Source organism: Tachysurus vachellii, chromosome 8 (genome assembly GCF_030014155.1).
Source record: "Tachysurus vachellii isolate PV-2020 chromosome 8, HZAU_Pvac_v1, whole genome shotgun sequence".
In the NCBI taxonomy this organism is placed as follows: Eukaryota; Metazoa; Chordata; class Actinopteri; order Siluriformes; family Bagridae; genus Tachysurus; species Tachysurus vachellii.
The window spans coordinates 5,383,935-5,396,209 of NC_083467.1; the positions used below are offsets into that span (position 1 = coordinate 5,383,935).

At 39.0% G+C, this 12,275-nt stretch overlaps 1 protein-coding gene across 1 annotated transcript in view; it reads right to left on the reverse strand.

Moving 5' to 3' along the window:
• Positions 1–12,275, reverse strand: part of col6a3 (collagen, type VI, alpha 3) — a 48,587-nt gene that overhangs the window by 21,952 nt on the left and 14,360 nt on the right. The window contains 13 exon segments of the mRNA XM_060875902.1: positions 50–640; positions 849–1,460; positions 1,728–2,336; positions 4,323–4,919; positions 5,139–5,747; positions 5,912–6,511; positions 6,983–7,182; positions 7,184–7,580; positions 7,799–8,407; positions 8,572–9,171; positions 9,635–10,231; positions 10,450–11,058; positions 11,223–11,822. Coding sequence (XP_060731885.1) covers positions 50–640; positions 849–1,460; positions 1,728–2,336; positions 4,323–4,919; positions 5,139–5,747; positions 5,912–6,511; positions 6,983–7,182; positions 7,184–7,580; positions 7,799–8,407; positions 8,572–9,171; positions 9,635–10,231; positions 10,450–11,058; positions 11,223–11,822 — 7,230 coding nt within the window.

Consider the following 12,275-nt stretch of genomic DNA (forward strand, 5'->3'; position numbering starts at 1 on the left):
GTACTCAACATAATTAGAAACTTACTAGAAACTAATTTGTTATACTTACGTGTGGGGGGCACAGTGGTTGTAAATACAACTGTTCCACTGAGTCTTGCAATAAATTGGTTCTCTATATTTGGTAGTGCTGGAAAGGTTGACACTTGGAAGACATCTTCTGGTGTGGTTGCAATCTCTCTGAGTTGCCTTGAATCTGCTGCCCCAGCACCAATTCCTATACACTTCACCTGAGATTTTTTCAGAACAGGTCCATAAAGAGAAACATCAGAGGTAGACTTTCCACCAGTGAGTACCACCAAATGCTGAGAGGCCTTGTCCAGACGAGCTCCTGCAGATTCCTTTAGTTCCTTATCAATCACATACTGAATAGCCTCAGCTAAATTTCCACCACGACCACCCATCTGACGCAGTCTCTTAATGGATGAAATAACTGCCTTTTTGTTGTCATGGGATATAAGTGAAAACTCAGTCTTGGGTGTCTCTGCATATTGTACCACAGCCACACGTACTTGGTCAGGGTGCACATTGAGTTGTTGGACAATCTTCAAGATAAAGTCACGGATGTGAGCAATTCCAATTGTTCCAACATTATCAGAACCATCAATAAGGAAAACAATGTCCTTTCTTCCAATCTGCAGTCCTAAAATACAAACACTTAATATAATCAAACTTTATATAACTTACATTTAGCAATTAATAGCAAAATGGGCTACTTATTTGGAACTAGTATGGCAAATGTCACAGAAGAATATGCAATTTAATGCATTTATTGTTCTGTTTTTGAGTTATTTTGCTGTTAAGTAACTAATAACTATATTAAATAGTTAATGTTAAAAATACTGATGTACCTATATCCGTAGTTTTTACAACTTCTTCAATTTCTTTTGTAGTCATGGTGTTAATTGTAGTCAAAAGTTGCTGTTCCACGTCTGGTTTTAGTTGGAAGTCTCTAATGATGTGTGCCTGTTCTGGCCTTAAAGAAATCAGTTTCAGTTCCTCAGAATCAGCATTATCTGACCCAACTGCCATAGGAGCCACATAACTCAACTTCAGCTGATTAGCAGGACCAGTTACATCATCGTTGGATTTTCCTCCAGTCACCAAGATGAGAAACTGGGGCACACCCTCTTCAATTCGGCTGCCAGCTGATCTCTTGTAGATGTTCCTTGAGATCCAGCTAAGTGCTTGGCCAGTATTAAGCGTTCTACCACCTTTACTTCTCATATTTCTCACTGATTGGCGAACCTCTTCCTTGGTTGAGTGCTCATTAAGGAGGAACTCCATTTTGGGGTCTTCGCTGTACTGTACTACTGAAACCCTAACCTTGTTCAAGCCAACATCTAGCTTCTCCACAATGTTCAGAATCATGTTTTGTATAGCAGGAAAATCTCTCTGCATCATAGTTGTTCCATCAATGAGGAAGACAACATCTTTCTTTTCTGTAGTTGATACTGTTGGTTCTATTTTATGTGACAGACATAGGAAAAAAGACTTGAAACTGTTATTTAATACATCAAACAGCAAAATCATTACATCTGATATAGGTTACCAAAATAGCACCTATACACAGACAGGTAAATGATTTTGTAACAATTATGTGTATAGTTACACTATGCACACAAAATCGTCTCAAAAATTCCATGAACTGTGTATAGTATTGTAACACGACTAATAAAAGCAATGTAAAGGATAACCTTTTGTATGTGGAACATTAATGCCATAATTACCTATAGGAATATAAACAGGTGTCAGTGTCCTCAGTGCTTCATCAGACAACTCTGTCAGGGTAGTGATGAATTCATCTTTGACAGTGTGAAGGCCAGGCAAATCTTCCACTAAGTAAGAAAATTTGGGCACATAGGAGACAGCATGCAGCTCTTGAAGGCCAGTGTCTCTGGTCCCTATACTGAAGGGCACTATTCCTAACCCTTTCAGTGCATTTACTGATGTTATAAAATTATCTGATGCTTTTCCTCCTGAGATTACTATCAGAAACTGTGGGACACCCTCCTGCTTCCTGCTCCCACGAACTGAATCCAGGACATTAAGACGGATAAGATCTATGGCCCTACCCAGGTTACGCTTTCTACCTCCATGTTGTCTGAGTTCACTGATTGCATTTAAGACTTCCTCTTTGGTCTTGTGGGAATTGAGAAACATGTCGACATGAGCAGTGTCTCCATACTGCACTACACTTACACGAATATTGTTTTCACCTACATTCATGTTCTGTACAACTCCACGAACAAATTCTTGGATAATGGGAAAATCTCTCCCAATTCCATCAGATCCATCAATCAAAAATATAATATCCTTCTTTGGTCCCTGACGCTCTGCTGGAAAAAAAAAACAAAAAAACAGGGAATCATACAGGAAAATATGAACGATCTCATATTTTTACAGGTTCTAGCCAATTTTCCATCATATTATAATATATGCACACACACATTGTATATATATATATATATATATATATATATATATATATATATATATATATATATATATATATATATATATATATATATGCAGTTTGACTGTTTGGGGAAGAACCTTGAATGGGTGTTTCATGATATATATATTTTATATTGTCGGTGCAGCATGGGATGGTGTGAGTATTTCTATAATTGTAATTACTGATCTCCTGGGATTTTCATGAACAACAGTTTCTATATTTTTTTCCGATGTCACCTATAAACATAAAACAATCAGTGAGTGGAAGTTTGGTGAACAGATATGCCTTGTTGATAAGAGACGTCAATGGAGAATTGCTAGACTGGTTTCAGCTGAAAGAAAGGCTACAGTAACCACTCTGTACAAATGCAGTAAGCAGAAAGGGATCTCAGAATGGATAGCACATCACACCTTGAGGTGGTTGAGCTACAACAGCAGAAGACCATAATGGTCTTTTGTCAGCAAACAACAGAAGGCTGAGGCTGCAGTAGGCACATCATGCTTAATCCAAAAGAGCACATTTGATATATGGTAGAATGGGAATTTGCGGCATGGTCACGTAACTGACAATTCTGCCAGAATGACGTAAATATCATGTCTGTGTGACATGTCTGCTTTTCATCCGGATTGTCTTGACATCTTTGTGGTTTAATCTCATTGCTGAAGCCATGATCTGCAGGTAGCTTACAAAGAATGTAAAGGATCTCATTGATGAAAAGCACTGATAAAGATAAATATTAAAAAACAATTCTGAAACATTAGATGTAGCATGGAACACCATGAAGGCCATCATCATGAAGTGGAGAAGGATTAGGGCACCACAGTGACATTACCAAGAAGTGAATGTTGCTCCAAAATTGATGAAAGGACAAGGAGACTTAAAACAACATTTAAGAAGCTGCAGGAATATCTGGCACATACTCGTCATGTCCCGCATGGTAGGGTGGCAATATCAAAGACAAAAAGACCCCAAACCAGCTCAAATGCACTTGCTAATATTTTTCTTTTGAGTGAATTATTCAGTGTTATTTGCGATAGAATATTAAATGTAAATATACATTTAGTAAACCAGCCAAGTAATAAATCAATTATCTAAAAATAAATATCCAAAAATAGATAATATTCTGGCCAGTGCAATACGATGACTGACTAATTGGGGAACACAAGTTGAATGAAATTATATATAAAAAAAGAAAGAAAAAAAAAAAAACAAGGTAAAATTCAACTAGTTTAAAGCTGATAATTGTAATTTGATTAGTGCTGCTAAAATCAACATATAATCTCTGACGGGGATTAATTCTTAGCGCCAACTGAAATGTACATAAGGAATACGACATCTTTCATCAATCACAGAAGGTGAAATATATATAAAATAAATGTCATATAACTAACCATTTGTAATTTGTAATGTAACAATTGTAAAAGTAACCTCTTTTTTTTGTGTGTAATTTTGTTGCTTTTATTTTGCTTTTGTAAAGCGCTTTGAGATGTTCTTTTAGAGGCGCTATAGAAAATAAAGGTTATTATTATTATTATTTTTTTTTTTTTTCCAAGAAGTGGAACAATGCAATTACATTTTTGCCATGACTCACGAAAACTTTGTAAAAAGTAACTACAATAATCTAAAAAATGGACTCTAAAACTGTGAATATTATCTGTGAAATTAGTATATACATGATCAATAAATCAATAAAAATAAATAAATAAATAGTTCGGATAAGCGATAGAAAATGAATGAATGAATGAATGAATGAATGAATAAATAAATAAATAAATAAATGAATAAATAAAACAGAGCAGGATATTGTGGAATTCCAAAACAGTTTGTTCTGTCAATTTGATCACTGTTCTTTAAAAATATACCTTACCTATCACAGCAGGTGTCACTTTTGTTACGTCTAGAAGTGCACTGCTGAGAGTGGTGTAAAATTGCTGCTGGACACTGGCTAGGTCAGAGAGCTCAGAAACAGTCTGAGCATAGGACGGCCCATTTGCAATTCTCTGAATTTCACTGCTCAAATTCCTAGGGCCAACGCCAAAAATTAAGACTCCACTCTCTTTCAGGGCAGAGGCTGGTTGATCAACATTATCTGTTGACCTTGATCCCCTGAGTAGAATGAGAATATTTGGCACACCCTGTTGATGTCTACTGCCAGCAGAGGCAGTGAAGACATTTTCTCTCACGTATTGGAGAGCTGACCCTGTGTTGACATGTCTCCCGCCTTTGTGCTTTACAGTGCTGATGGCATTGAGGATTTCATCTTTTGTTGAATAGGTATTCAGATAGAAATGCACCTCAGTATTGGTACTGTACTGCACCACTGAAACACGGTCCATGCTTTCCTCAAAATTAAAATTTTCCACTAGTCTTTGCACAAAGTCAAGCATGGCAGGGAATCCAGTCCTAGACCCATCTGAACCCTCCAGCAGAAAGACAACATCTTTTCTGGGAAGCTCATAATCAACTAAGAAAGAAACAAATCCATTAACACCAAGACATTTTGGTAAAATTCATTGGATTAAAAAAAAAAAAACTATGGAAATATTTTCATAATAATTGGCCAAATTACATCGAATAAATCATCAATATTTCTAATGTCAATTCTGATTCTGACAAAGACACAATTTAATGAAAGGCACATTCGTGTTAATCAAATGAATCTATTGCTTTCTGACAGTCATACCAAGAGATGGTGGTGAGGGTTTCATCACTGGAACTGTCACAGCATCTACAGAAGTCAGAAGTTGCTCTTCCACGTTTGGTAGTTCGGTGAAATCTGACACAGTCAGAGCAAAACTGGGATCAAATGAAATTCTTTGAAGTTCATTGCTATCAGAATCCCTTGATCCTATTCCAAAAATCAAGACTCCCATATCCTTCAGTGCCGAAGCTGGGACATCAACATTGTCAAATGACCTTCCGGCACTCAACAGAATCAGCATCTGTGGTACACCCTCCAGTTGTCTGCTACCCGAGGAGGCAGTAAATATGTTGTTTCTGACATACTGTAGTGCTGCCCCTATGTTTCGGGCCCTTCCTCCTTTGTACTTCAAAGCTCTGACTGTGCCAAGAATGTCCTCCTTTGTTGTGTATGTGTTAAGATAGAAATGGACATCAGCGTCTCTGCTGAACTGGACTAAAGAAACATGGTCTTTGTTCTTTGCGACATTCAACCTCTCCACCACTCGTTGAACAAAGTCTATCATTGCCGGGAACCCATTTCTATTGCCGTCTGACCCATCCAGCAAGAAAACAACATCTCTCCTTTGTACATGAGCCTCAGCTAGGGATACTGAAGGATGAAAAATACAGAACATTGTAAAGAAGGTCATAAAAGACCTCTTGTGCTAAGGAACAGTCTGACATTTGCTAGGCACATTTTACTGACAGGTGTACATCTCTAGTAACAGTTAGAATAACTTTGCGGTACGAACGGCCCCAGAATGATCATCTTACCTATTTTTGTTGGAGAGATACTTGTTGTTCCCATAGGTGCAGTGTTAATCATGGAGACAAGCTGCTCTTGTACATTGGGCAGGTAGGTGAAGTCTGCCACATAGAGGGTGGAACTAGGGTCATTTGAGATCTTCCGCAATTCATTGCTATCTGAGCCTCCTGCTCCCACAGAAAAGATCGAGACTCCAAGCTCTTTCAAGGAAGAGGCTGGCGCGTCAACATTATCAAAGGACTGGCCCCCACTTAACAAAATCAATACCTGAGGAACACCCTGCAATCGTCTGCTTCCCGAAGAGGTGCTAAAAACGCTGTCCCTTACATACTGTAGAGCCATTCCTGTGTTGAGAGGTCTCCCTCCTTTGTGCCTCAGATCTCTAACGGTGTTTAGAATGCTCTCCTTTGTTGTGTATGAGTTTAGATAGAAATATACCTCTGGAGCTCTGCTGAATTGGACTACAGAGACATGGTCTCTGTCCTCTGACACTTTTAATCTCTCCACAATGTTTTGAACAAAATCACGCATTGCTGGGAAAGAATTCTTAGTGCCATCTGAACCGTCCAGGAGGAATACGACATCTCTCCGTTCAAATCCTTGATCGACTACAGAATGTAAATTATATGTATATAAAAATAATGTCATATAACCTTCCATTGACAATTTTAAAAGTAACCTCTCTCCCATTCATTGTCTCTATTGTACACTAGTTGCATTATTTGATTTGTCTTTTTATTTTTTAACCAATTTGGCAGTAGCACAGTTTTGACCGTGCAAAGTAACTAAGACGTGACAACACTCGTAACTACACAATTACATTTTTGCTAGAATTGTACAGATGGCCTCTGTCATCTAGGCCATGACTGACAGAAACTTTGTAAAAAGTTACAGCAATAATCAGAAAATGGCCTAAAATGATTTAAATCCATGGAATATTATCTGTAAAATGAGTATATGCATGATCAATCAATCAATCAATCAATCAATCAATCAATCAATCAATCAATCGGTATAATGGAATTCCAAAACAGTTTGTTCTGTCAATTTGATCACTGTTCTTTAAAAATATTCCTTACCTATCACAGCAGGTGTCACTTTTGTTACGTCTAGAAGTGCACTGCTGAGAGTGGTGTAAAATTGCTGCTGGACACTGGCTAGGTCAGAGAGCTCAGAAACAGTCTGAGCATAGGACGGCCCATTTGCAATTCTCTGAATTTCACTGCTCAAATTCCTAGGGCCAACGCCAAAAATTAAGACTCCACTCTCTTTCAGGGCAGAGGCCTGGTTGATCAACATTATCTGTTGACCTTGATCCCCTGAGTAGAATGAGAATATTTGGCACACCCTGTTGATGTCTACTGCCAGCAGAGGCAGTGAAGACATTTTCTCTCACGTATTGGAGAGCTGACCCTGTGTTGACATGTCTCCCGCCTTTGTGCTTTACAGTGCTGATGGCATTGAGGATTTCATCTTTAGTTGAATAGGTATTCAGATAGAAATGCACCTCAGTATTGGTACTGTACTGCACCACTGAAACACGGTCCATGCTTTCCTCAAAATTAAAATTTTCCACTAGTCTTTGCACAAAGTCAAGCATGGCAGGGAATCCAGTCCTAGACCCATCTGAACCCTCCAGCAGAAAGACAACATCTTTTCTGGGAAGCTCATAATCAACTAAGAAAGAAACAAATCCATTAACACCAAGACATTTTGGTAAAATTCATTGGATTAAAAAAAAAAAACTATGGAAATATTTTCATAATAATTGGCCAAATTACATCGAATAAATCATCAATATTTCTAATGTCAATTCTGATTCTGACAAAGACACAATTTAATGAAAGGCACATTCGTGTTAATCAAATGAATCTATTGCTTTCTGACAGTCATACCAAGAGATGGTGGTGAGGGTTTCATCACTGGAACTGTCACAGCATCTACAGAAGTCAGAAGTTGCTCTTCCACGTTTGGTAGTTCGGTGAAATCTGACACAGTCAGAGCAAAACTGGGATCAAATGAAATTCTTTGAAGTTCATTGCTATCAGAATCCCTTGATCCTATTCCAAAAATCAAGACTCCCATATCCTTCAGTGCCGAAGCTGGGACATCAACATTGTCAAATGACCTTCCGGCACTCAACAGAATCAGCATCTGTGGTACACCCTCCAGTTGTCTGCTACCCGAGGAGGCAGTAAATATGTTGTTTCTGACATACTGTAGTGCTGCCCCTATGTTTCGGGCCCTTCCTCCTTTGTACTTCAAAGCTCTGACTGTGCCAAGAATGTCCTCCTTTGTTGTGTATGTGTTAAGATAGAAATGGACATCAGCGTCTCTGCTGAACTGGACTAAAGAAACATGGTCTTTGTTCTTTGCGACATTCAACCTCTCCACCACTCGTTGAACAAAGTCTATCATTGCCGGGAACCCATTTCTATTGCCGTCTGACCCATCCAGCAAGAAAACAACATCTCTCCTTTGTACATGAGCCTCAGCTAGGGATACTGAAGGATGAAAAATACAGAACATTGTAAAGAAGGTCATAAAAGACCTCTTGTGCTAAGGAACAGTCTGACATTTGCTAGGCACATTTTACTGACAGGTGTACATCCCTAGTAACAGTTAGAATAACTTTGCGGTACGAACGGCCCCAGAATGATCATCTTACCTATTTTTGTTGGAGAGATACTTGTTGTTCCCATAGGTGCAGTGTTAATCATGGAGACAAGCTGCTCTTGTACATTGGGCAGGTAGGTGAAGTCTGCCACATAGAGGGTGGAACTAGGGTCATTTGAGATCTTCCGCAATTCATTGCTATCTGAGCCTCCTGCTCCCACAGAAAAGATCGAGACTCCAAGCTCTTTCAAGGAAGAGGCTGGCGCGTCAACATTATCAAAGGACTGGCCCCCACTTAACAAAATCAATACCTGAGGAACACCCTGCAATCGTCTGCTTCCCGAAGAGGTGCTAAAAACGCTGTCCCTTACATACTGTAGAGCCATTCCTGTGTTGAGAGGTCTCCCTCCTTTGTGCCTCAGATCTCTAACGGTGTTTAGAATGCTCTCCTTTGTTGTGTATGAGTTTAGATAGAAATATACCTCTGGAGCTCTGCTGAATTGGACTACAGAGACATGGTCTCTGTCCTCTGACACTTTTAATCTCTCCACAATGTTTTGAACAAAATCACGCATTGCTGGGAAAGAATTCTTAGTGCCATCTGAACCGTCCAGGAGGAATACGACATCTCTCCGTTCAAATCCTTGATCGACTACAGAATGTAAATTATATGTATATAAAAATAATGTCATATAACCTTCCATTGACAATTTTAAAAGTAACCTCTCTCCCATTCATTGTCTCTATTGTACACTAGTTGCATTATTTGATTTGTCTTTTTATTTTTTAACCAATTTGGCAGTAGCACAGTTTTGACCGTGCAAAGTAACTAAGACGTGACAACACTCGTAACTACACAATTACATTTTTGCTAGAATTGTACAGATGGCCTCTGTCATCTAGGCCATGACTGACAGAAACTTTGTAAAAAGTTACAGCAATAATCAGAAAATGGCCTAAAATGATTTAAATCCATGGAATATTATCTGTAAAATGAGTATATGCATGATCAATCAATCAATCAATCAATCAATCAATCAATCAATCGGTATAATGGAATTCCAAAACAGTTTGTTCTGTCAATTTGATCACTGTTCTTTAAAAATATTCCTTACCTATCACAGCAGGTGTCACTTTTGTTACGTCTAGAAGTGCACTGCTGAGAGTGGTGTAAAATTGCTGCTGGACACTGGCTAGGTCAGAGAGCTCAGAAACAGTCTGAGCATAGGACGGCCCATTTGCAATTCTCTGAATTTCACTGCTCAAATTCCTAGGGCCAACGCCAAAAATTAAGACTCCACTCTCTTTCAGGGCAGAGGCTGGTTGATCAACATTATCTGTTGACCTTGATCCCCTGAGTAGAATGAGAATATTTGGCACACCCTGTTGATGTCTACTGCCAGCAGAGGCAGTGAAGACATTTTCTCTCACGTATTGGAGAGCTGACCCTGTGTTGACATGTCTCCCGCCTTTGTGCTTTACAGTGCTGATGGCATTGAGGATTTCATCTTTAGTTGAATAGGTATTCAGATAGAAATGCACCTCAGTATTGGTACTGTACTGCACCACTGAAACACGGTCCATGCTTTCCTCAAAATTAAAATTTTCCACTAGTCTTTGCACAAAGTCAAGCATGGCAGGGAATCCAGTCCTAGACCCATCTGAACCCTCCAGCAGAAAGACAACATCTTTTCTGGGAAGCTCATAATCAACTAAGAAAGAAACAAATCCATTAACACCAAGACATTTTGGTAAAATTCATTGGATTAAAAAAAAAAAACTATGGAAATATTTTCATAATAATTGGCCAAATTACATCGAATAAATCATCAATATTTCTAATGTCAATTCTGATTCTGACAAAGACACAATTTAATGAAAGGCACATTCGTGTTAATCAAATGAATCTATTGCTTTCTGACAGTCATACCAAGAGATGGTGGTGAGGGTTTCATCACTGGAACTGTCACAGCATCTACAGAAGTCAGAAGTTGCTCTTCCACGTTTGGTAGTTCGGTGAAATCTGACACAGTCAGAGCAAAACTGGGATCAAATGAAATTCTTTGAAGTTCATTGCTATCAGAATCCCTTGATCCTATTCCAAAAATCAAGACTCCCATATCCTTCAGTGCCGAAGCTGGGACATCAACATTGTCAAATGACCTTCCGGCACTCAACAGAATCAGCATCTGTGGTACACCCTCCAGTTGTCTGCTACCCGAGGAGGCAGTAAATATGTTGTTTCTGACATACTGTAGTGCTGCCCCTATGTTTCGGGCCCTTCCTCCTTTGTACTTCAAAGCTCTGACTGTGCCAAGAATGTCCTCCTTTGTTGTGTATGTGTTAAGATAGAAATGGACATCAGCGTCTCTGCTGAACTGGACTAAAGAAACATGGTCTTTGTTCTTTGCGACATTCAACCTCTCCACCACTCGTTGAACAAAGTCTATCATTGCCGGGAACCCATTTCTATTGCCGTCTGACCCATCCAGCAAGAAAACAACATCTCTCCTTTGTACATGAGCCTCAGCTAGGGATACTGAAGGATGAAAAATACAGAACATTGTAAAGAAGGTCATAAAAGACCTCTTGTGCTAAGGAACAGTCTGATATTTGCTAGGCACATTTTACTGACAGGTGTACATCCCTAGTAACAGTTAGAATAACTTTGCGGTACGAACGGCCCCAGAATGATCATCTTACCTATTTTTGTTGGAGAGATACTTGTTGTTCCCATAGGTGCAGTGTTAATCATGGAGACAAGCTGCTCTTGTACATTGGGCAGGTAAGTGAAGTCTGCCACATAGAGGGTGGAACTAGGGTCATTTGAGATCTTCCGCAATTCATTGCTATCTGAGCCTCCTGCTCCCACAGAAAAGATCGAGACTCCAAGCTCTTTCAAGGAAGAGGCTGGCGCGTCAACATTATCAAAGGACTGGCCCCCACTTAACAAAATCAATACCTGAGGAACACCCTGCAATCGTCTGCTTCCCGAAGAGGTGCTAAAAACGCTGTCCCTTACATACTGTAGAGCCATTCCTGTGTTGAGAGGTCTCCCTCCTTTGTGCCTCAGATCTCTAACGGTGTTTAGAATGCTCTCCTTTGTTGTGTATGAGTTTAGATAGAAATATACCTCTGGAGCTCTGCTGAATTGGACTACAGAGACATGGTCTCTGTCCTCTGACACTTTTAATCTCTCCACAATGTTTTGAACAAAATCACGCATTGCTGGGAAAGAATTCTTAGTGCCATCTGAACCGTCCAGGAGGAATACGACATCTCTCCGTTCAAATCCTTGATCGACTACAGAATGTAAATTATATGTATATAAAAATAATGTCATATAACCTTCCATTGACAATTTTAAAAGTAACCTCTCTCCCATTCATTGTCTCTATTGTACACTAGTTGCATTATTTGATTTGTCTTTTTATTTTTTAACCAATTTGGCAGTAGCACAGTTTTGACCGTGCAAAGTAACTAAGACGTGACAACACTCGTAACTACACAATTACATTTTTGCTAGAATTGTACAGATGGCCTCTGTCATCTAGGCCATGACTGACAGAAACTTTGTAAAAAGTTACAGCAATAATCAGAAAATGGCCTAAAATGATTTAAATCCATGGAATATTATCTGTAAAATGAGTATATGCATAATCAATCAATCAATCAATCAATCAATCAATCAATCAATCAATCGGTATAATGGAATTCCAAAACAGTTTGTTCTGTCAATTTGATCACTGTTCTTTA